Source organism: Scyliorhinus canicula, chromosome 1, assembly GCF_902713615.1.
Source record: "Scyliorhinus canicula chromosome 1, sScyCan1.1, whole genome shotgun sequence".
NCBI classification, from domain to species: Eukaryota; Metazoa; Chordata; class Chondrichthyes; order Carcharhiniformes; family Scyliorhinidae; genus Scyliorhinus; species Scyliorhinus canicula.
The window spans coordinates 143,952,815-143,978,410 of NC_052146.1; the positions used below are offsets into that span (position 1 = coordinate 143,952,815).

At 46.1% G+C, this 25,596-nt stretch overlaps 1 protein-coding gene across 1 annotated transcript in view; it reads right to left on the reverse strand.

Annotated features, from left to right (window-relative positions):
- The window catches only part of csmd2 (CUB and Sushi multiple domains 2), a 2,254,685-nt gene that overhangs the window by 1,344,228 nt on the left and 884,861 nt on the right, over positions 1-25,596 (reverse strand). Inside the window, exon 4 of the mRNA XM_038801178.1 lies at positions 10,775-10,969. Within this exon, the coding sequence (XP_038657106.1) occupies positions 10,775-10,969 (195 nt within the window). The remainder of the gene's footprint in view (positions 1-10,774; positions 10,970-25,596) is intronic.

The following is a 25,596-nucleotide window of genomic DNA, read 5'->3' on the forward strand; positions in this document are numbered from 1 at the left end:
CTGCATGGGTTTCCTCCGGGTGCTCCGGTTTACCCCCACAGTCCAAAGATGTGCAGGTTAGGTAGATTGGCCATGCCAAATTTCCCCTTTAGTGTCCAAAGATGTGCAGGTTAGGTGGAGTTACTGAGATACACCAGGGGAGTTGGCCTCGGTAATGTCATAATATACACACAGGTATATGATGGAGTGCAGACAGGCAGTGATTGACACACAGGGTGACCAGTGAGTACACAGAACACAGCAGCCAATCGCCAGACTGGACACGACCAATATAAAGCCAGAGCGCACCAGTTTTCCAGATCTCTTGGGATCCAGCCTCTGAGACAGTCAGAGCTCGTTAGCAGCAGCTGGTACAAACACCATGTGGTAGTCAGTTAGTCTGGTCAGGCTAGCCTCAGGTCTCCAGTCAAGTCAGCATAGTGTCAACCCACAGATAAGCATGTAATATAGTTAGATGTTAAATAAAATCGTGTTGCATCTCATCAAGTGTTGGAAGCCTGTCTCTCTCTCCACTGCATCAAACACAGTCCACATAGACCCAGCCTACCCAACACATCAGATAAGGTGCTCTTTCAGAGGCCCAGTGCAGACTTGATGGGCCAAATGCCCTCCTTCTACACTGTACAGATTATCTGGTTAAAAAATTGGAATTATAAAACGAGGAATCTTTTGTCACAATTTGCCTCCCTACGTCAGATGGCCAAGGTTTGAAACTCAAAAGAATCTTGAATTTGAGCAGACCGATTGCAAATCGATAGTTCCTCCTCTTGTTAACAAACACCTTAATATTTGTGTACCAAGTATCAAGGTGATGTAGTAATTAGGTCAAGAGTATTCATGTGTTCCAAAAATCTATCTACTACATTTTTTAATTGTCAGAGCACTGGTCTCTCTCAGTGTACCTTCTCAACTATTGACATAATTTGTCATCAGGACTATGCAAAAAAATACAATTCAACGTGACTTAAGCAGGTGAAAGTACATGCACAGTGGAGGAAAAGGAAAAACTGTTTGGGTCGGGACTGTTTTTTCTCACTTGTACATTCCATGTCCTCTAAATTATATTTTGATTTACTTCTGGAACTCAGGGTTTTATGTGTGGATGGATATGATGAGATTGCACTGACTGTGAGGAATTCCTTATATGTCCCCATAAAACAAGGTCCTTTGTTACGTTTAGGAAGATACCCAGGGCTTCCATTTAATTTTTTAATCTTCAAAGATGGCAAACCAAAGTTTTTAAATCCGCATGCAAAATGTCCGAATTCAACCCTTGATCTCACATGTCAGGGTTTTCAGAACCTGCCAGGGAATGGAACAAATGTGGACTGGGACTGAAAACGTTGACATGGCCAGTGTTTCCCGACATTGGCCAAAGCTAGAGTATTCAGGCCACAGCAGGTAGCCAATTAGACTTGTCAAGAGCCTTACTAACTCTAATTAAAGGAATCTGACTGGAATGTTTCTCATGGAGACTGGAGGCAGGAGTGGGGCCGGAGGCCTAAATTGCCTGGCTGTATGATCAGTCAAATACCACACTTTAAAGGGTCACCCCTTCCCCAGTGCCCGAACAAGTGGCAGGGCACACTTACATTCAAACATTCTCTGTTATTTACCCTCCAGCATATTGCTCCAATCCAGTTGGAATGCTTGTGATTGGACCTCCAGCTTTGAGAGTCAACCTACTTACCTTAATTGAACAAAGAACCTGGCTCTGGACCAATTAAAGGGGGCACGTATATGAAAATCCCATAAATTAGTTTTCTTTCCCCCAGGGGTGAATCTGGACTCGAGAAACACTATTCTTCCCCCCCTGCCCCAGAGGGTAAATCCAGTCTTTGATACCTGTAAGGCACCAAGCTATGATTGTATCTTAAGTATACCTTTTACAAGGTTGAACAAAACAAATATTTGTTGCAATTCCAGATAATGATGTTTAAATGAGCCATGCAGCTCATTTAAATATCCAGACGCTCTATTCTCCCGGCGACTGGGAGTCAGCGACTGCACCTGCGAGGCCTTAATCGGGTGCAATTTAGCACTGGTTTCCACAAACGAGAACCAGGTGTGATGGCACCTCGGAGGGTGCGGAGGGTGGGGGGGTGGGGGGGTGGGGGGGTGAGTCCCTCAGCCATTACAGCCACCTCCCCCCTCCCGGTGGTCAAGGAAGGTCAGGGTAATACCTTGGCACTCCCCCTGGCATCTGGGCACTTTGGCGTTGCCAACTTGGCACCCTGGCAGTGCCGCACAGGCAGCTTGGCAGTGCCGTTGAGAAACACCCTGTCAAAAATGCCCAAAACCAAACTCCGAATGTTTTTGGGTGAATCGCACCCTATTTTTCAACAGCACAATCAGCAAAATCTGTGAGTCAGAGAGCCACAAGCAAGGAAAGAGCAAAAAAAAGCCATTTACCCATCAATTCCACTCTTTCAACACTCCATGTGCAATGTTCTCAATCATGGAGACTCCAGCTTGTTTTATCTCCTGAGGGACCATTCCGTTGACAATCAAAGGCAGATACTCGGCTATGTTTTAACAATCTGAATCCTGCTTTTCTCTCTAGTCCTGTTTTATTTTCTTCAATTAAGAATAATTCAACTTCTGGGGCCTCCCTCTGTATATAATCCCAACTCTGAGAAATAGCCATTTTGCTCTTCTCCAAATCCATGCATTTCAAGTAAAGTCTGAAGTTACATTCAATAATGTGTGGCCTGATCAGTGATTTACAGAATGTTAGAATAGCTGCCGTCAAGCTAGTGTCAGATGCCTTCAAGATGAATTTCGGCACTTTAGAATCTTTTCGCATTGATCACTGATTGTAGTGACCAGTTGCTGCAGACAATGACTGTATTTGGTAAACTTAGCTGATACCAGTTTGGTGTTGACTGGGAAGTACCAGCAAACAATCACATCCAAGTCTTGCTTCTCTTATCTTTACTGAAGAACCCACAGTAGTGAACAGATCAACAGATGGTCCAGGATCTGGCAAAGATCCACTGGTCCAATATATGCAAGATTGCTGTACAGGGTTTTTTTTTTCTCCTGACAATTAGAGGCTTTATTTCCAATCTGGGTGGTCTTGGAATAATGCTAGCACATATAGTCCAGGAGCTCATTCGATTCCTTTGGCGACTGGCAGGTATGATGCGCTCAGTCATATTTTAATTTCCCCTGGTGAGATAACATCTTGATTTATTTTAATTACTTTTTCTTAAAGTTAACGTCAGTTTGCTTGGGACAAAATCCTCCCTGAATTTTTAGCAGTTATCTGCCATTGCCCAACCCACCATCTGTGTGTAAAATGTGACTATGAAAGCATGCTGCTGCTTCCTGCTTCAATATGCATTACATTTATGAATCCACATTAAAATCCATCTGCCATTTTCCTGTTTGCTTAATTGGCCAGATTTTTTATTCATCCTGTTTAGCATCTCTAAGTTTCTTTTGATCATTTATACATTTTATAAGCATTCAAAAGCTAACCTCTGAGCCAACCAGTGACAATGCCACTATGCCACCTCTCCTTCTGCTAGGAGCCTGCAAATATCTTTCCACAGAAACATTGCTCTTCCAAGAGGTTACAAAAGTGCCATCTCTGTCTTTTAACCTGCTGGCGTGGGCATGCTTCCAACAGCATAAGCAGTAAGTGCTAAGAAATCGTGCAGCCAAGGGGTCAGATCTAAGCTCTGCAGTTCTGCCTCATTCAACCATGAATGGTGTCAGACATTTAAACAACTCACTGGAGGAGGAGGAAGCTCCATATATATCCCCATCCTCAATGATGGAGGAGCCCAGCACATGTGTGCAAAAGACAACGCTGAAGTATTCACAACAATCTTCATCTCATGTTCCTCCAGAGATCCCTAGCATCACAGATGCTAGTCTTCAACCAATACAATTCACTCCACGTGATGTCAAGAAATGGCAGAAGGCACTGGATATTGTAAAGTCTATGGGTCCTGTCAATATTCCACAATTGTACTGAAGACATGTGCTCCAGAACTTGCCACACCCCTAGCAAAGTTGTTCCAGTACAGCTACACCATTGGATCTACCCGAAAATTTGGAAAATTGCCCAGGTATATCCTGTACACAAACAGCAGGACAAATCCAACCCGGCCAATTATCACCCTATCAGCCTATTCTCCATCATCAGCACAGTGACGGAAGGGATCAGCGACAATGCAATCAAGCGGCACTTGCATGACAATAACCTTCTCACTGTTCAGTTTAGTTTCTGCAAGGGCCACTTAGCTCCTGACTTCATTACATCCTTGGTTCAAACATGGACAAAACAGATGAACTCCAGAGGTGAAGTGAGAGTTACTGCTCTTGATATCAAGGCTATATTTGACCGAGTATTACATCAAGGAACCCTAGCAAAACTGAAGTCAATGGGAATCAAGGGGAATACCCTCCTCTGATTAGAGTGATGTCTATTACAAAGGAAGTTCATTGCGGTTGTTGGAGGTATGTCATCTCAGCTCCAGGACATCATTTCAGGAGTTCCTCAGGGGAATGTCCGAGACCCAATCATCTTCAGCTGTTTCATCAATGAACGTCCCTCCATCATAAGGTAAGAATTGGGGGTGCTTACTGATGATTGCACAACGTTCAGCACCGTTTGTGTCTCCTCAGATACTGAAGCAGCCCATTTCCAAATGCAACAAGACTAGGTCAATATGCGTGACAAATGACAAGTAACACATAGTCAATGCATGGGATGTCAGAGCGGTCCCCAGCACATCCTCTGGCAGACCGCAATCTGGAGATCGAAGTTCTGGATGTATTTTCTGAACTTTAATTCCGTCCATTTCTTGCATATTAATTGCTTCAAAATTAAATCAAGGTAGTCCTTGAGTCAATCTTAATTATGTTAGTTAATACTGGCTTGACAGCTATCAATCTTATAAATAAATCTGACTGCTTTGGAATTCAACACATTCAAAGAAGCAGTCAAAAACTTGACTTTCGCCCCTTCCCTAGCTCTCTATCAAGAAGGAGCTTGTCGCATTGCTGATGCAAACTGCCACCTCTCCTTACTCTTTCCCTCTGCATGCGGGCAAGGGCAGTACTTTGGCCTATTCCCATGCACCAAACAGTAACTCATACTCCACATAGCTGCACATCTCTGCCACCACTTAATGTTTAAATGCAGCTTGCTGAAGCACTGCTCTTCTGTGAGATCAGGGAGGTTGAACAGACATTAAAAAAAGAGCATTCAGGGCAGCACGGTGGCTCAGTGGTTAGCACTGCCACCTCTTGGTGCCGAGGACCCTGGGTTGATCCAGGACCCAGGTCACAGTCCGTGTGGAGTTTGCATATTCCCCCCCTGACTGCATGAGTCTCACTCTTCACAACCCAAAGATATGCAGGGTAAGTGGATTAGCCTTGCTAAATTGTCCATTAATTGGAAAAAAACGAATTGGGGGCGCGATCCTCCGCTGCCCACGACGGTTCGGAGAATAGCGGGAGGGCGTCCCCGACATTTTTCCCGCCCTCCCGCTATTCTCCCCCCCCCCCCCCCCCCCCACCACGGCTGCCCCACGACACGAATCGCTGCTCGCCGTTTTTTACGGCGAACAGCGATTCTCCCCAGGCCGATGGGCCGAGTTCCCAGGCTTTTACGACCGTTTTTACGGCAGCAAACACACCTGCTTGCTGCCGCCGTAAAAACGGCCGCAACATGCCCGTTCTGGGCATCCAGGGCCCCGATTGGCACAGCAGTACCACGGCCGTGCCAAGGGGGGCATGGGCCTGCGATCGGTGCCCACCGATCGCGGGCAGTGCGTCCGTAATGGACGCACTCTGTCTCCCTCCGCCGCCCCGCAGTATCAGTCCACGGGGCGGCCAAGGGAGATGACGTGCATGCGCTGCTGACGACATCGTGCGCGTCAGCCGGCGTGACGCTTGGCGCGTGGACTTAGCGACGGTCGCTAAGGCCGTGATGCCGTGGTTCAGGTGGCCCCGCTGCTAGCCCCGCCCGGGGGGGGGGGGATAATCGGGTCCCGGGAGGGGGTGAGGAGGCTGCCGTGAAACACGGCCTGTTTCACGGCAGCCTTTACGATTCTCCGCATTTGTGGAGAATCGCGCCCTGGGTACTTAAAATTTATTCTATAAAGTGCAGTTCCAAAATTGCAAACAGTACTTTGATCTGAAATGCAAATGCAATGTAAAATGGATGAGACAATACTCAAGAGCTCAACTTGTTTTGAATGGAGAAGAGGAGACTGACAGACTGGCCAAATCTTAAAGTAAGTGAAAATTTGACTTAATAATGCAGACAGGGACCACTCATTTCGCTTGGAATTAGACAGCACCGCAGGAAATAAATAACTTTGAGAAAGGACTGAATCTCAACCATCACAGAGTGCAAGATATGTAGAATAAATTCAACAAATCAGTGCTTTGTTAAATACTTTAAAAAGAGTTGAATGAAACGCTGGTTGATTATGTTTGGATTGAGACAGGTTACGATTGTTCATCGTACGGCGAAGGAAATGTCATTGGTCAAATACAGAATTGGTCACGTTTCAATAATTTAGGTTGCAATGTTGATTTTTAAAATGTATTCTTTCATGGGATGTGGCTGTCACTGGCAAGGCCAGCATTTATTATTCAAGCCGTAATTTCCCTTAAACTGAGTGGCTTGCTGGACCAGTTCAGATGATATTGAAGAGTCGGTCACAATGCTGTGGGTTTGGCGACATATGTAGCCCATACCAGATAAGGATAACAGATTTTCTTCCCTAAAGGACATTAGTGAACCCAGTTGGATTTTTAGCGCGATTGTTTCATAGTCATCGTTAGACTTTTGATTCCAGGCGAAGTTATCGGAGTCAAATTCCACCATCTGCCATGGTGGAATTTGGAGCCAAGCTCCAAGAGCATTACCCTGCTCCAGTGTCCAGTGATAATACCACTTTGCCATCACTTCCAAAATATTGCCTTGAATCCACAATCAAAGAACTCTAGCTCCACAATTCCCACATAAGTACCCCCAAGAAAGTACTGTTTCCAAACTTCATCCACACTCCTAAGTTCCTACCCCACCCTCCTTCACACAAAGAACAAACTGTCTGATTAACCCTGAAGGCCTTGCAAGATCAAAATGCATCTGCAAACATCGTGCAATTTAAGATGCAACATGGTGCAATAAAGCAGATCATAACTCAAATAAAATGGCATCTGATTTTTGATTTCTACGAGGATAGAAGCCATGATAATATTAACTAGTACTGGAGAAATAGAAGAACTAGGTTTGATTTGATGAACAGCATTTTCTTATTTTGTTAAATTACTGTTGCGTCACAAGCGTTTGTATCAAGTTTGGAATTAACTTTTGGCATTTGTTGCTTATCCCTAATTGCCTATGAGAAGTTGGTGATGAGCTGCCTTCTAGAATTGTTGTTGTCCATGTGGTGTAGGTACACCCACACTGCTGTTTGGGAGGAAGTTCAGGATTTTGGCCCAGTGACAGTGAAGAAACGGTGATATATTTTCAAGTCAGGGTAGTGAGTGGCTTGGAAGGGAACGCACAGGTGGTGGTGCTCCCATGTATCTGTTGTCCTTCTTCTAGTTAATGGCAGTCGTTAGATTTGTAAGGATCCTTCCTGCTGCTTCCCTTATTTCCCCTTCTGTAATTTTGTTGTTATCATTTTGATCAATGGGTGCTTAATGGACGTGTATCTTTAAGTCACTCAGCTTAGAGAAGAAGGCATTCAGGAAGTTACAGCTTGGTATATGGTGCTGCTAGCTTTGAACAGCAAGACCCAGAATTCTTGGCACCCAAGAGATGGAGTGGGAATCGGTTGGGTTGATTGGCTGGTGGCCAATAAATTGGTCAAAAGGCTGTATTCTGCCTGATAACAGGTGGTAATTGGAACCTGCCTGAGTGGGAGGATTTTCAGAGACCAAATAAATGCAGAGTTAAATCCTGGACACTCAGGGGAAGGACCTGATCTTATTCTCTCCCTCACTCTCTCTCCAGAAAGGCTATGAGTTGCTGTATTTCTGAAACTGTAAAGACATGAATAAGTCTACAGTGAAAACCATTACAGGCTACAACACAAGACCTGGATCTGAAAGCTTACTTGGAAGGAAGGTCTGCTTAAAGGCAACCACCTGAAACAAAGCTTTTCACCCCATCTCCTCCCCTCTATGTTTATCTGTCTTTTGTGTGTTTGTGTGTGTGTGTGTGTGTGTGTGTGTGTGAAGCGAGTGTTAAAGTGGGGAATTAGGAATTAGATTAAAGTTAACCTGTTGCATTTGCTGCATACTTCATTATTGGTTTTGTTATGTGATGTAAGAATACCTTTAAGAAGTGGGTGTTTATTAAATGGCTGTAGCGGATGTACCTTTAAGAAATGGGTATTTATCGAATAGCTGCTGTGATGTCAGAGTGTGAGTGGAGCTGGGCTGTCTGTCTTTCACTTTCGCTTTGAACAAAAGCTGGATAGCTGTAGGAAAAGCAAGCAGCTGTATAAGGATCTTTCTGCAATCTAAAGACTGTCTCCAGATTATCCGGGTGATTTAAAAGTGATAACTGCTCTCAGTAGAGAATGTAAACCTGGGGCTAAATTCTCCGACCCCCCCCGCAGGGTCGGAGAATCGCCCGGGGCCGGAGTAAATCCCGCCCTCGCCGTGGCTGGAATTCTCCGGCACCCGGGAATTAGCGGGGGCGGGAATCGCAGCGCGCCGATTGGAGCCCCCCCCGCGCCGATCGGCATGCCCCCTGCGGCGATTCTCCAGCCCGCGATGGGCTGAAGTCCCGCCGCTGAGAGGCCAATCCCGCCACCGTGGTTTCAACCACATCTGGTGGTGGCGGAATTGGCAGCGCGAGTGGGCCCCCGGGGTCCTGGGGGGGGGCCTGGCCCGCGATTGGGGCCCACCGATCGGCGGGCGGGACAGTGCCATGGGGATACTAATTTTCTTCCGCTGCCGCCACGGCCTCCACCATGGCGGAGGCGGAAGAGAACCCCCTACCGCGCATGCGCCGGTGGTGACGTTAGTGGCCGCTGACGCACCGGCGCATGCGCGAACCGGTGAAGGCCTTTCGGCCAGCCCCGACGCCGGGCGGCGGGCGTCAAAGGCCGTTGGCGCCGGCTTTGGCGGCAGTCGGCGTGGCGCCAACCACTCCACCGTGGGCCGAGCCCCTAAAGGTGCGGAGAATTCTGCACCTTTGGGGAGGTCCGACGCCGGAGTGGTTGGCGCACTCTGCTACGCTGGGACCCCCGCCCCACCGGGTAGGGGAGAATCCCGGCCCTGATCTCTGTGTTACAAAGGGTCTTTTGTCTTATGGATCTTGCAAGGAAAGATTAAGGGTTACTTACAGAATATTGCATCTGTGGGGATGATTGGTGTTGATAGGTGTTAAGATGTTTATTGTGGGTTTATGAAGTGTTAACTGGTTTCTTAAATAAACATTGTTTTAATTTAAAAGTACTTTAGCTCTCTGTTGCACCACACCTGTAAGATAGGCCTGTGTGCTCCCCATAACCACAGTCTATAAAAAGTTGCGTGTCAGGTGATCTGCATGATACACTTTGGGGTTCTCTAAACCCTGGCCCATAACAGTTATAACTAAAAAGTAATTGTGTTTAACTTTACAAGCACGTAATTATTGGCAGCCAAGAGCCACAGACTTCAATTATTTTTCTAAGAAGGGTTTATTCAATTGTGTTGTGACTCTGGGTCAAGTGGGACTGGGGAGTATTGTAGCAGTTTGGAAGATGCTGTCTGAGACGTCTTGGTGAGTTCCTGCAGTGGAACTTGTAGATAGTACACATTGCTACTACTCTTCATCTGTGGTGGAAGGAATAAATATTTGTAGAAGGGCTGTGGACCAGCCAACCAAGTGGGCTAATTTGTCCTGAATGGTGTCAAGCTTGAAGTGTCGTTGGAGTGGCACTCATCCAGGCAAGTGGGGAGTATTCCATCACACTCCTGACTTGTGCCATGTAGATGGTGGATAGGCTTTGGGGAGTCAGGCGGTGAGTTAATGGCCTCAGGATTCCTAGCTACGTGTCTAGCTACTAACCTGCTCTTATTTGTATGGTCAGTGCAATTAAGTTACTGGTCAATGGTAACCCCCGAAGATGTAAAGAGCATGAGCTAATACATTTCACTTTAGCATTCTCATGTCAAAATGTATTACACAAAACCAGTGGACTGTACCAGACCAGATATGGCTCATGTCTTAAATGCTGGATTGCATTATCTATTACCGTTTTTGCCTCATTAGTTACTTGCATTTTTCTCATTTGACTAAGTACATTGAGAAGTTCAAGTTCCAAAACTTCTGGTCCTCTCAAATCAATGGGGTCAGGCCAATTTTGCACAATAAATGGCTTTGATTCTAAAAGGGGGAAGAATAAGATGGGCAATTGGCTTCTGATACTGTCGTATTGGTGCCACAATTTTGTTGACAAGACTCAAAAAATATATAATTATCTAAGGTGCTTGTGCTGCAGATTGATTCCACTGTGACCTTGTAATAGCGGTTTGCATCTAATTAGCATGGTTCCAGATAATGAACCAGTTCAGAAATTCTCAACAAAACTTTTACCAACACTCAGTTTATTGAAGTACTGCATTTGAGTGAGTTCAATTGACAGAAACTAATGAAAATGAGATGGGTTGCTCCAATAAATGTTGCCATGGCATGCATTCACACCACTATTGATGTCTCCAAAGAGCATATTATGAGAACTGGGTCAAGGATTTGAGCACATTCCAATTCATCAGTTGAAAATTCCATTTAGTTTTGTTTTACCTCTGCAAAAGGGAACTGGAAAATCCCACGAAGCACTGTTCTCCGAGCTGGCAAGGCACGTCAGTACTGCATGTCCTTCAAGGAAGTGGCCCGCATTACAACTAAATCGGATTTTGTCCCCTATGTTGAAAGTGGATCCCTGCTGCAGTCCGTTCTGTAATTTGCCAGGATTTCCACAAGTATGACTTGGTAATACTGAAAAAGATTGAGAAAAAAAAAGCATTTTTACAAAATATAACTGAATGAGTTCATCAATCACAATCATGACTAATTTTGTCTTCCAAGACATACAGCCGAATTATGAGTTGAAATCAATGACATTTCAGAACTACACACGTTGTAAAATTATATTTTTCTTTCTTTTTCTGTTCAAGTTTTAACAACGATCATAATGAATATCAGTATAGAAAATAGCTGACAGTACAGCAATGATTTGATAAACTTACAGTTGGCAGAGAAAGGAAGAGAAATTGGAGGGAGAAAAAATACGAAAGGTAAAATGATGAAAACAAACCTCCCTTGCTGCTAAAAGTAAATGAGAAAATCTACAACAATCATAGGACAGATATAGTTATATACAACCTTAATAAAGCCAGTTATAGGAAAGTAGAGAGTTTTAATTCCTCAAAATAATCTTGGAAAGATTACCAAACAACATAAAATCTATCAGCAGAACCTTGTACAGTGTGAAAAAACATATCTTAATGGACTGTACATTCCAGGAACATATCCACCACATCAAGGCTCCCAAAGTTCAGATGATTTGCATAACATTAACAAAAACATTGCAAACCTCATTATTATAAATCTGCAACCATATCCACACAATAATTCAAAGTGCTCTTTGTCATTAAGTAAATTTTCTACGATGATTTTGTTTTCACATATAATATTCAGGGCTTGGAGTTTACACTATATTCTGCTGGGATTTTTTTTCCAGTGAATATTTTCTGAAATCAGCTCATTAAATTCAAAAGATCAGAGGATTTTAGTTGTACGTTGCATTCACAGCTAGCGTCTCTACGATTGTTTTTAGGACTAGTTGAAAAGAAAACTTGTGCTAAAAGCTAGTTTCCAGCACAAACCCTCCAGCACCTTCCTGCTGACTAAACCACCCACCTTAAAGGCAGGCATACTCTGAGATTGTGTTAATCACCAACTTTCCACTAATTATTTGTTCCATTTACATGCCCTCAAGGAGGATCTTAGAAATGTAGGGTATTTTTATAGGTAAAACTATATTCATAGGCAGATTAAAGCTTTTGATTTGTTTGAAGTTTACTCCCAAACTAACTGCTGCAAACCAATTGACAAATGGTATTATAGTTTTCTTTGATCTTGGATGACCTTGAACTCCCACCAAGTATGGATGAAGTTGATGCCGCTATTAAACATGTGAAGAATGGAAAAGCCACAGTGGACAGGATTCCAGTGAAGATTTTTAAACTTTGAGGAGAAGTAATTACCCGTCATCGCCATCAGCTGTTCCTGAAAAACTTGAGACAGAGAAGAAATTGCTACTGACTTCAGGGATGCCGTTATCACCACCAGCTTCACAAAAGGAGACAATGTGGACTATGGAACCGACAGAGGTGCCCAGTTGGCACTGCCAGGCTGGCAAAGACATTGACATGGTTCCAGGCAGAGTGCAAAGATACCTGGGTTGCAGCTTGCCCATGCCAGGGATCAGACCGTGCCATGCCCTTATGAGGTGGGGTGCGGTGGGTTCGTGGACCCACTCATTGGTGAGGTGGGGCATTGGGGGGGGGGGGGGGGGTTTCAGAGATCAGGCCACCATTTCTCTTCCTGTACAGTCGAGTGGAGCTCATTAGTGCAGGAGACGGGACTAAATGCGGCCTTGGTGGGGCATTCCTCGCTGAGCCCAGAAATGAAGCAGAGTCCCATTTATTAGCGCTATCATTCTCAGCTCTGCCAGTGTCAAGAAACACCAGGCTAAATGTGCCCAACACTGGACTCTACTCCACTTCCGTTAAATCTTGCCCAGAATCTCAACTTTTACTTGGAGAAAAGTGTGACAACTAGAAGACTTAAGGAATATTGGATTCTAAGTATTGGACAATTTAAGAGTTAAACATCTGGGGTTAGAGTGTGCTTGACTGCAATGGTCATGTTTTTAAAAAAGAAATAATTCTGTTTTGTAGGGTCAGGGTGATTTTAGTAGCCAGAAGGTGAAATTGACAAAGAGATGTGTCTTTCAGTCTGGACTACTGGACTGTGTTTTGATTGGGAAAGTCCCTGGGGAGTTAATATGCTTTGCAGCCTGCAGAGATAATTTGTTTTTCAGTTTGGGGAGATGAGGTCATTGCTGGGGGAGGCAAGGAATGCAGAGAGACATTTTGAAAAGGCAGTTTTTGGAGAAATCTTGGGAGAGAAAAGTTGAATTCTGATCTGACTGATGCTGATTTCACAATTCCCCCACAGTAAGATAGTTATAAAAGAGTAATATGTAAAGCAAAGCAGTCTTGGCTGGGGACAAGGAAGAAGCTGAAACATACCAGGTGAACAAGCTTTTTGAAGATATTCAGCCAGAGTCTGAAGGAATTCTGCGACAAGTCAAAATCTGTTCTGTGAAGCAAGTATTACTCTATACCAGCGGACTTTTAAGACAGATTGAAGGCTGTATGTTTTTTTTCTTGTTATTTAATGGGAAATTGAACAGTAGTGTTCAAAGGGTAATTGAAAGCTGTTCTTCTTGGGTTTAAAGTTACAATGTTTAATATTGTACCCATAATAAAGTTTTGTTTAAAAAAATACCAAAGCCCTATTTCCCCATGCAGTCACTCCTGGAGTGAATCATTCCTTCTGTACAGTCTGACAAATAAACTAAAATATTGGGGTTTCAGCCCAGTATCCTCGGCACTGTTGGGGTCTGGTGTGGGATTGTAATAGAAGGCAATCTGTTAATTGTGTATCAATTGTACTTATTTGAATGCAAGTGACAGGTATTAACTGGAAGTTCACAAAGAGGAGTTATACATGATTTGCACGATTAACTATGGATGAAGCTCTCTGGCCGGCTAGCCGTGTGTTTCTCGGTGGCATGATGTTCATTGGTGGTAGGATTCTCTGTTCCCACTGCTGCCAATGGAAATTCCCATTGAAGCCACCCCACGCCACCGAGAAACCTGCAGGCCGAAGTGTGCTGCTGGTGGTTCCCTGCTGGAATCCCACCACCAGCAAATGGCCAGAGAAATCTGTCTCTCTGTTTCTTTTTCCAGCACTTTCTGTTTTATTTCAGATTTCCAGCATCTGCAGTATTTTGCTTTTATTTCAGTTATTTAAAGTTGAGTTATCCACAAGTAATATGTTATAATCATGAATGCCAGATGGAGGAGGATAGAATTGGAGCCAATCATCGCATACTTTTATGAATATTTATTTAGCTATTGATAACAAACACATCACTTCAACAGAAAATCTGAGTATAAGTCTGTTCCTATTGATAGAGACATAAGCGAATCCCAAGTAAATGCCCATCACTTGCATGCAATTAAATATAACTAATGTACAAATAAATATTTCCATCTCTCGCTAAATTCAAATGTACAACCAATATTTCAAAACAAATACAACTATATTCTATACAAAGCATTACAATGCAAGACAACCCCCACTAAGACCGCTAACAATTCTTTCCTCGTGCATTTCCTGATGTGAAACAGTCCGACATGTGACTTCTTGCGTTTAATTTTAGAAATTTCCAATTGTTCCCATACTTGTTTCAAGCCAGCAAGCCTAATGTGCAGGATTCGCCCGTGGCTCTGCTGGTGGGTACAATGGCTGATGTGGAGGGGGAGATGGGGAGAACTTGGCGTGGGTCCAAAAGTCGGCGAATTTCCCATGAGACCTTCCATTGGTTCCCGCTATGACGGATCGGGAAACCCGCCAGAGGCCAGCGTGAAACTGATTTTCACCCTCCTAATAGAATACAGATGAAGGCCCAACTGGAATCCTCCACCCATGCCCGATTCTCTGCAATGCCAGTGGGAAAGTGCCACTGGCCCAAAACATGTCTGGAATAACATGGCGTGCAGAAGCCAGGACTTACTTGAAGAATGCCTGAGGTTGCCTATAGAGTTCCGGATGAACATCGGCAGCAACCCTGGATGTAGGATCGTCACAGCTGTGGGTGGGGAGAGGGATCATTTACAGGTGGATCTTCCAGCTTCAGTGTGATCGAGGAGATCCATCTCCCAATCTCCAGGTGTTCCTGGAGATTCATCTTCTTTCTCAGGAGGTCCATTATCCAGCTGAAGTCTGCTCCGAGAAATTTTTCTTTTTCAAGAAGTCCATCTTTTTTCTTCAAGGGTAGGTCAGTGATGTTGGGCGATTTTCAACCTGGCACCCAGATATGATGGCGGGACAGGCACAGTCATGTCTGCCCAGCCACAGAATGAGGTGCTGAACCCTCAGATGTATAATTAATTCAGTCAGGGCTGGAAGATTTGGCGCGGTTTCCTGCCGGCATCTGCAGCAAGAAACGCTCCCCTTCCCATCCGCGCCACGGCACTTGGTCCCAAATGGGAGAATTCCGTCCGATCTGAAACCTTGGACGTGATACAGCGGAACAAGGTTAATGTCTGTTTTTTGGCATGTTTGGTGGGTTCACGCCCCTTATTCAACGGCAGTTAGTACAGAAATGAGCCCCCGTGAGATTTGTGACATTATTGGCTCACTCGCCGTCTGATTTGTGCAACTCGTGCCTCAGCTGTTTGCCGCTAACAAGGGAATGCTGCTTTTAAACGCTTCCTCACCACTTCTAGTTAACACACAAGCAGCGCAGCGCGCAGACCTGCTCCTTGCTTTGGGGATGTCACCCTCACAAGGCTATCAACGCTGTGGATGAGAGGCGGGACACCCTGTTCTCCCGAGGGGGTCAGAGGACCAGCAGCAGAGTGAGCATTGCCACCTGGGAGGCAGTGGCAGCAGCTGTCAGTGCAGGCAGCAAGACAAAGAGGACCGCCGTCCAATGTTGGAAGAAGACCAACGACCTCCAACGAGCTGCAAAGTTAAGTTACCACCTCTCTCCTGGCATCATTTCTGCCTGCCACCCCTCAAATTATCAACACATCCCCCCCACAAATCACTGGCTGACACCGCACATCCTCCCCACATCCGATCTTTGTTCTTGTTCCTCAGTACCCCCAGCACACACCAGCACAACCCCTTCAGGTCAAGCTGCAGTGCCCACACGTGCCACCTGTTATAGACCCCCCAACCCATCAAGCATGCGGCTCACAATACCTTCTATTTGTCCCCACAGGAGAAGATGGCCCATACTAAATGGGAAAGGGCCAGAAAAGAGAGCAGGCACCGACAATGAGGTTGTTCTGCACCACACAGGTGAGGACTACTGCCCCTTCATCCAGATGACCTGTCTCAGTGAGTTCATGTCAGACAAAATGATCCTTCCCTCTCACTGACCACATGTCCATTGTCTCGCAGGATCATCATCTGATGAGGCCAGGCCATCCAGAGTTGTATCCCTCCCGCCACCTAAGAGAATATCAAGGAGGAGAGCTCTGAGGCCACCATCGGCGATGTGCCACAGCTATCACTCACACCTTCCATTGGTGCAGACACACACCTCGGTGAGCAACATTAGTGCACAGGCTTCTGGTGCACAATCTGGTGAGCACCAGATGCCTGATGCAAATCAGGTGGAGGCAGGAACATCCAAGAAAGACAGCAGTCAGAGGTCTGCTGGATTCCAGGACACAGCTGGGTCCCAGCCAGACACTGAGACTCTGGACAAGGTACTCCCAGAGGTGATGCAGATGATTGGACACAACTGTGATATTCAGGAGGTGGTATCAGCGATATTCCAGCCATTGCAAGGCCGATTGGAGGAGTCCTAAAGGCTTGAGGCTCAGAAGATAGTTCTGACAATGCATGGCACCGAGGCGAGGGTGCTAACCGCAGTGGAAAATCTGGATCACGGTGTCTGCGTCTTGAATGGTGGTGTCCAAGGCATGGCTCTGGCTGTGATGGCCATGGCTGAGGGCCTCGGCTTCATTCCCCAGTCTCCAGTCCCAGTCTCTGATGGACATGTCCAAGAGGCACTGGAGAGCATGGCCCAGTCACTGAGGACCATTACTGAGGTCATTGACACCATGGTGCAGACAATGGGGAGCCTCCACTGGCAATGCCAGATGACTTAAAGGCCTCTGCAGCTCATTCCAGCTTCCCTTCAATCCCATGGATTTCCCCCAGGGCCCAACGTTAGGGACGAGAAAGTGCTGGATGCCAACCCAGGACCTGCCACCAAGGAGACAAAGGTGGTCTCCAGTTCTTCTGAATCCCCCCCTCCTGATTTAAGGGCAGTGGGTAGAACAGAACGGTAGTGACACCAGTAAGTTGGCTGCGGCTATCCAGCTCCAGGCCCTCCAGAGGATGTTCACTAAGGGCACCAAAGGCCACAGGACGTGGCAATCAACTGGTTGTCTCCATCTCTGATGTGCATCCTGAGGAGATACATAGACATAGCACTAGATCATGAAAGATAAAGAGGATTGAGGAACACTGAGTCAGCATTGATGGGGTCACTATCTGTAGATAGAGGGAATGGAAATCTGTTGCAGCAAAATGTTCACCATTAAAACTTGTCACACCTCATACATGTGAAGTCTCTGTCACGTTTAACTTCACAGCAGGCCTGCTTTCAGCCACACCCCCTGTTACCATCGCTCCCCCACTCATCACCCCCCAGGCACAGTGGTCCAAGATCAAACACCCCCGATGCAAACCCCATTCAGTGGATGGGTGTGAGCACGCTGTCAGCAGAAAGTCAGGAGTCAAACTTTAACGGAAACTGAGGAGCACTGCAGGTTTTCTCACGGTGAGTTATTATCACCCTTCTTCCTTGTATGGTGATCCACTGACAGTGCCAACACAGGCCCATCACCCTGGAGTGATGTTGCACAGTCACTTGGAGGGTAGAACTGGGTAGTTAGGTGGCATGGTGGTGTTACGTGGGGGGGGGGACTGGGAGGGGGAGGGAAATGGGGGAAGCGGGAGATTGGGGAGGGAGATTGGTGGGGGAAGGAGGGAAGGGAGATAGCGGGAGAAGGGAGGGGGAAGGTTATTGGGGGAATGGGGTGATGGAGATTGGGGATCGGTGGGGGAGGGATATTGAAGGGGATGGATATGGGAGTGCGGTGTGTGTGTGTGTGGGGGGGGGGGGGGGGTGACGTTCAGCTGATAGACACAGCCCCGTCCTAGCAGAATCTGGAGACAATGAGGGTCTCCTGGTCTTCCTCGCATGCCCTCCATATCCTGACTCCTCCTCGGGCCCATCCTCCTAGTCCAGCTCCTCCTCCTCCTCAGACGAAGCCACATGTCCCTCTACCTTCTCCTCCTCGAACATGTCGCCCCGCTGCTGTGCCAGATTGTGGAGGGCACAGCAGACCACCACAAAGTGGGGAGACCCCCTGTAAGATGTGCTGCAGGACACCGTCAGAGCGATCAAAGTTTTTCAGCAGCCCCAGGCACCGCTCAACGATGGCACAGGTGCCAATGTGGGCCTCATTATATCGGGTTCCCGCCTCGGTTTCAGTCCTCCTCAGCGGGTGTCAATCGTCCCCCATGAGCCAACCAGTCATATTGTGATGGTCCTCGAAGACACCGGGGATCTCTGGGCACCCCAGGGTGCAGCTGTTATGAATGCTCCCAAGGTAATGGGCACACACATGCATGAACCTGAGGCAGCGGTTGCAGACGGTCTGAACATTCAGGGATTGGAACCCTTTCTTGTTAATATAGTGCACTCCCTGATGCCCAGGTGCATGCAGGGTAACATGCATGCCATCAATTTCCCCATAACCGAGGGCATCCCGGTGAAGGCCGCATATCCTGAAGCCCAGGCATCTTGGTGGGCCTGGGCATGTCAAAGCTAATGTAGTCTGATGCTGGGAAAAGAGAGCATCCGTTATCTCCTCAATGCAACTGTGGAGGGGAGATTGGGATATGGCAAAGAGGTCCCCACTCGAACCCTGGCATAGAAGTTGCGGACTGCGGTGATCTTTACGGCCACCAGGAGCAGGTGTCCTGCTCCTCCCTGGGGTTCCATGTCTAGGAGGACGTGGCACAAGTTCTGCATTGTCTCTCTGCTGGGTCTCACAGCGAGGGCAGCCTCCGCAAGATCAACACCAGAAAACATAATTTTAACTGGAAAGAATTGGAGAAGGAGGGAGACTGACAATCAGTTGTGTCTTCCATCCCAGGACACTCAAATCTCCCAAGCCTTCCCCATCATTGCCACGACTGTTGCGCTTTCTCTCAAGAATGCCTTCCAGTGAGCCAGTGCCGGCAAACTTCATCATACATATTCACCCCTGGCCAGATCAGGAGGCCCTAGACCCTAAATCCCAGACCTGTGCCAGGAACATGAGGGAGGCCGTGATAGGCTGCCCTCCACCCATCCACATACTTAGCCTTTGGCTGTGCGAGGATCCTCAGTGGTGAGGCCCCGCTCTTTACTGTTTGATTATTGGCTCCTGCCTCAAAGGTGCTAACACTCCGAGAGTTCTGGCATTAAAGATTGCTGGGCATGTAGTGCATTTATCATCCTCTGAGACAGGCACCTGTCGAGGAGGCACTTGAGAGTTCATGAGTGCAAAGTGCTCTCAAACTTACAAGGCTAATTCCTCATTTGAAACAGCCTTCAGCTGTGCAGCTCGAGGCTACTCACAGTCAAAGGGAGTAAAATAGATTTTCATGAGAGAAGCTGCAGCAGGTCTCTGTCCTGGAGAGTTCAGGAGGACAGACAGGCTGCAATTGTGGCTGCCCCTGTTATGTAGCTCCACAATTTTAAAGATGGCTTGAAGGCCTCACGGACACAAAGCCACCCTCCCCCATCCCCCCCCCCCCCCCCACCCCACCCCCGTTCAATGGGCGATGCACGACCTGGAAGGCTTTAGCTCCCCGAGCAAGCCCAAACCCACTGAGGGATATGCTCACCCCCCACCCCCATCCCACCACTCCCCCCCACCAACCCCCCCCCCCCCCCCCCCCCCACACCCCACCACTCCCTCCGTGCACTGGGGCAGCAGCTTTGGCACCTTTGAACTGCATGTTGGAAAATGGATATGGCTACTCACCTCCTCACTTCCCATTCGCAGCCATTACACCAGCTTTATGTTTTTGAAAAGGAATACTGAACAATGTCCGCATGACTTCCCGCTGGGGAGTCAGACAATTCCCAGGCAACCCCTGCATTTAACTTCAATTTCGTTCATGAGGTTGAAATGAATGCAAATTAGGGTTAATGATATTCGTGCCATTTTTGGGTGAGATCTAGAACTTGTCATTTGGAGTGGGCCGGGTGAAATGCAAATGCTTTGTGCCTGGTGCGAATCTTGATTTTGCCCTCTCCCGCTATCCAGCCTGCGTGCCTCAATTTGCGCCGGGCACAACACAGTCACTGAATCATGCCACTTATCTCACTCACCATTTCCATAGACAGCGTATTGTCCCACAAGGAATGACTCTCTACATAAAATGTAATTAAAGCACTTACCAGCTTCCTTCACAGGAAGTACTCACATAGAGTACTCCTCACAAAGTTATATTATTGCCTTAGTTTCCCAACCAAGAGGACAATGTTTTCCATTTTCATCTATTAGAAATCTCATGAAAACAAAATCACTAAAATGCTGTCAGGAAGTTTAGCATGTAAAATTTCACTAAAAATTATAGTTTCGAGATGCATTTAAAGCATCCTTTCAAGTATTTTCTTCTCGCACTTAACTCCAACCTATCAAAACTAGAATCTGGTTCTGTCCGAGTGTGAAATAGAAAATAGAAGTAGGAGTAGGCCATTCGGCCCTTCGAGCCTGCTCTGCCATTCATTATGATCATGGCTGATCATCAAGTTCAATACCTTGATGCCACCTTCTCCTACATTATTTGAACCCTTTAGATCAAGAACTATATTTAATTCCTTCTTGAAATTACACAACATTTGGCCTCAACTACTTTCTGTGGTAGCGAATTCCACAGATTCAACACTCTCTGGGTGAAGAAATTTCTCCTCACCTCAGTCCTAAAAGGTTACCCCTTATCCTCAAACTAGGACCCTTTAGTTCTGGACTCCCCGCCATCGGGAACATTTTTTCTGAATCTATCCTGTCTAATCCTGCCGGCATTGGACTGGGGTGAGCACAGTAAGAAGTCTTACAACACCAGGTTAAAGTCCAACAGGTTCGTTTCAAACACGAGCTTTCGAAGCACTGCTCCTTCCTCAGGAGGATTTTCGAAGTTTCTATGAAATACCCTCTCACTCTTCTAACCTCTGATGAAATATAATCCTAACGGACTTAGTCTCTCCTCATATGACAACCCAGCCATCCCAGGTATCAGCCTGGTAAACCTTCACTGCACTGCTTCCACAGAAAGAACATCCTTCCTCAGGTAAGGACAACTAAACTTCACACAATACTCCAGGTATGGCATCACCAATGCCCTATACAATTACAGCACAACATCTCTATTCATCTCGCTATGAAGGCAACATACCATTTGCCTTCTTTACTGCTTACTCTACCTGCTTGCTTACTTTCAGCAACTGATGCACGGAGTATCCATCTCTCTCAAATTACACCCATTCAAATAATAATCTGACCTCCTATTTTTGCGACCAAAGTGGATACCTTGCATTTATCCACCTGCCATGCATGCATCCACACACTCAGCCTGTCCAAATTCCGCTGAAGCATCTCTGCATCCTCCAAACAGCCACCCCCCCCCCCCCCCACCCAACTTTGTATCATCTGCAAATTGGGAGCTAATACATTTAGTTCCCTCGTCCAAATCATTAATATATAATTTGAAAAGTTGGGGTCCTAGCACAGATCCCTGTGGTACCCCACTAGTCACTGCTTGCTGTCATGTGAGAGTACCTTTAAGAAATGTATGTTTAAGCAATGTGTCTTTAAGAAATGGAGCAACTCATATTACTGAAGTGATGTCAGAGTGTGAGTGGAGCTGGGTTTTTTAGCTCAGCCATTTTACAGTGTTTAGGTTTCAGTTTTGAGAGCAGCTGAAAAGTGCCTGGCTGGTTTGCTGTGAGCTGTTTGAAAGGAGAAAGCCAGTTTGAGGAGAAGGCTGGGTGTGTTTGTGTGTTTAGCAAAAAGCTGCAAGAAGAAAACACAGAACTGGTCTGTTGATGTCTGAAAATCCAAAGACTGTAAGTATATTGAATGTAACATCATGTCTGTTGTTAAAGGTGAAGTCTTTTGGAGGTTTGAAGGAACATTTTGAGGGATTATTTAGTGTTGTATTATTTTCGGGGTTATCTTTGAAGTAAGGGGCGTTAAGGGATCCAATGTTTATTTAAAAAGGTTAAGCTGAAATCATGGAATAAACATTGTTTTGTGTTTAAAAACCCACGTGTCCATAATTGTAATACCACACCTGGAGACCAAGCCGTGTGCTTCAAAAGCAACAATACATTAAAGGGAGAGGTTGGTTGAACTCCATGGTACATTTTGGGGTTCTGAAAACGCCGCTCCCATAACACTGCCAATCAGAAAAAGATTCATTTATTCCAACGTTTTGGAATCCAATGGATTCAAATGACCAATAAAGCTTCCAAATGCTCTGTCTCTTTAGATATAATATTGCCTTTCTGTGATGACGCATGATTCAGTGGACTGACGTTCAAGTCCACTGAATAGCTACAGTGCCGAGAAACACCCTGCAATCCAACAGCACTTCACTGTTTATTTTGGCCTCGGGGAGTTTCTCCCCGCTGAGGCCGCACTTGGAGGGAGTTCCTGCTGGCGAGCTTCAACTGCCAGCCTGCCACCCTGCCAGCGCCACCCAATATCTTGGCAGGGCTTAATATCTAAACCAATACATTTAATCATCCTAAAAGACTGACTGTCAATTATAAATTCTGCTTGAATATTACTAATAAGACATTTCTCAAGTTTCACAGCATCATCCTGTAAGAAGTCATCAACATGCATCATAAAGATGCCTGAAATATTTCCCAATTGCTTTTAACTGAATTCATCCTGTTTTCTGATAAACCTATCTCCAAAAAAATACCACACCACAAAAGCAAACCCCAGGTCCAAGGCATTTTTTTAACAAGTCATTCATGTGATGTGGGCATTTCTGGTTAGGCCAGCATTTATTTCCTATCCTTAATTGCCCTTAAGGTGGTGGTGAGCTGCCTTCTTGAACCTCTGCAGTCCATGGGGTGTAGGTACACCCACTGTGCTAACAGAATAGGAGTTCCAGGATTTTGTCCCAGCGACAGTCAAGGAATGGTGATATATTTCCAAGTCAGGATGGCGAGTGACTTGGAGGGGAACTTGTAATTGGCGGTGTTCCTATTTATATCTGCTGCCCTTGTCCTTCTGTGGGGCTGGAAGATGCTGTTTAAGGAGCTTTGCTGAGTTTCTGTAGTGCATCTTGTAGATGGTGCACACTGCTGAAACGATGTGTCTGTGGTGGACGGAGTATGTCTATGGATGGGGTGCCAATCGAGTGTGAAGCTTCCTCCTGAATGGCGTCAAGCTTTGAGTAATGTTGGAGCTGTACTCATCCAGGCAAGTGGAGAATATTCCATCACACACTTGACTTTGTGCCTTGTAGATGGTATATCAGCTTTGGGGAGTCTGGAGGTGAGTTACTCGCCACAGGATTCCTAACCTCTAACCTGCTCTTGTAGCAATAGTATTTATATCACTAGATTGTTTGGTTTCCATGTCTATTCTTCTGCATCCCCTGTTTCTTTGGACAGCTTCAGAAAAACTTCTCTCTCAAAAGTATTAGCCTGCAAAAATGCAACTTTTATGTCGATTGAGCCACACTTGCATTATTACCACATTACTTTGCCAGCTGTAGGGGAATTAATTTTAACAATTGTATCACCAGTTGCTCTTCAAAACCCTGAGCAATAAGCCTCACCTTTTTCCTTATAGGTCCCATTTGCAAGAGCCTTTTCCAGTACAAATCCATCCATGTGACAAGGCTGACAAATGTTAACTGGTGTGTCAGAATAAGCTCCTTATTCTGTCCAGCGATCAAACTCTTTCTGTTCTACCTCTCATATAGTTCAGACTCAAATTTCCTGGCAGCTGCCAACACATTCACACTCTGAGAACTTCTACTTCTAGTTCTGTTTCAAGACTGTTCTCTCACCTTTATTTCTTTGTCTAATATATTCATGGATCGCCTCACTCTCCACATTTCTGTCTGCTGAGACAACTATCATGAGGGGTGTGATCTATCGGCGGCATTACACTCAAAAGGCAGTATGGCATGGCTAGTAGATGCTGGGAGATCCCTCTTCTGGCATCTACTGACTCGCCACACCTCATAAGATCTGACATGATCTTGCAAGACATCGTAGGATCGTTCTTTTACAAACCTGTATATGGGAGTGAGACAGCGAGTCTCACTTTAATATGCACTCCCATGATCTACCCAAGGCATGGGATCTAACCTCCTTACCTTTGAGATCTCAGGCGAACGCCATTTAATGCTGGTTTTTACAAATGGGACCAGACAAAATGGCACTTGTAGGGGTCTCGCATCGGATCAGAGGCTCCCAGGTACTTGCCTTCTGGGAAGTGAGGCATCGTGGCATTGCTGGTGCTACGTGGGCACCTTGGTAATGCCATCCTGCCAGGCTAGCAGTGCCACCTGGATGCCAGCCTGATACTGTCATGGTGCCCAGGTGGCACTGCCAGTTGGAAGGGGCAGTGCCAGGCTGACAAGGTGCCAGGCTGGCATTTTTCCCGCACTGCAGATCGGGCCCCAAGATACCCTATATGGGTGCAGGAGGGCCTGAGGTCCACCTGATAGGTGAGTTGGGGCTTTGGGGGGGGGGGGGGGGGGGTCGGGTTTAGGGTTGTATCAGTGGGTTGAGAAATGTCCCAATCTCCTTCTGCACTGAGGAGTTCCAGCAAGGGGAGCCCCTCTGTGCAGAAAATGGTACGAAGTGTGGCCCTGTAACTACCCGAATGAGCGTTCATTAGTGTGGTGTTTTTCAGCGCTCCGAGGACGTGAAACACCCGGCTAAACACGCACACTACGGGACTCTGTTCCAATTCAGGTAGATCGCACCTCAGATTTTCTCTTGCACTAATCGGAGGTTGCATCTCCTGCACGTGATAATCTCCTGCTGCAAGAGTCACTTCCAGACTCACCATCAATACTTGGACTGTCCTTTCTTAGCTTCAACTCTTCCATCTCATTCTGCCAGTCCATAGAGCTAACTTCCTGGCCATCATCCTGAACATTGTCAGTAACTTGCTCTACATACCCCACAACTGTTGCTTCCCTCCATTCATTAGTGCTTGGTATCATATGTCACTCAAGTACTCAGTCTCAGCATCACCCTGCGAAATGACAGCACTATCATGCATGTCATGATCACCCATATTACCATTATTCAGTCCCTGACGTATCGCATTCTGTTCCTCAGGACATTCACAAATTAAGAATCCAAAATTTGGTGCGGCACGGTAGCACAGTGTTTAGGGGAGTGTCTCTAAGTCAGGTGTTCTTTCAGAGCATCAGTGCAGACTTGATGGACCAAATGGCCTCCTTCTGCACTATAGGAATTCTATGGTTCGATGATACAATTCTTCCACAAACAATGCAAAGCCAGAACTAGAGCTCTCATTTAGATCCCAGAAATAAACTTAATAGAATCAAAGGCTTTAAAATTATCCACAAGCTTGACAAACACTAGATAGACACTGATCTGAAATAAGAAAGGTTTGAGGCATAATCTAATATCTTCTATGTGTTCATATTAATCTAATAATGAATTAGCTTGTGCT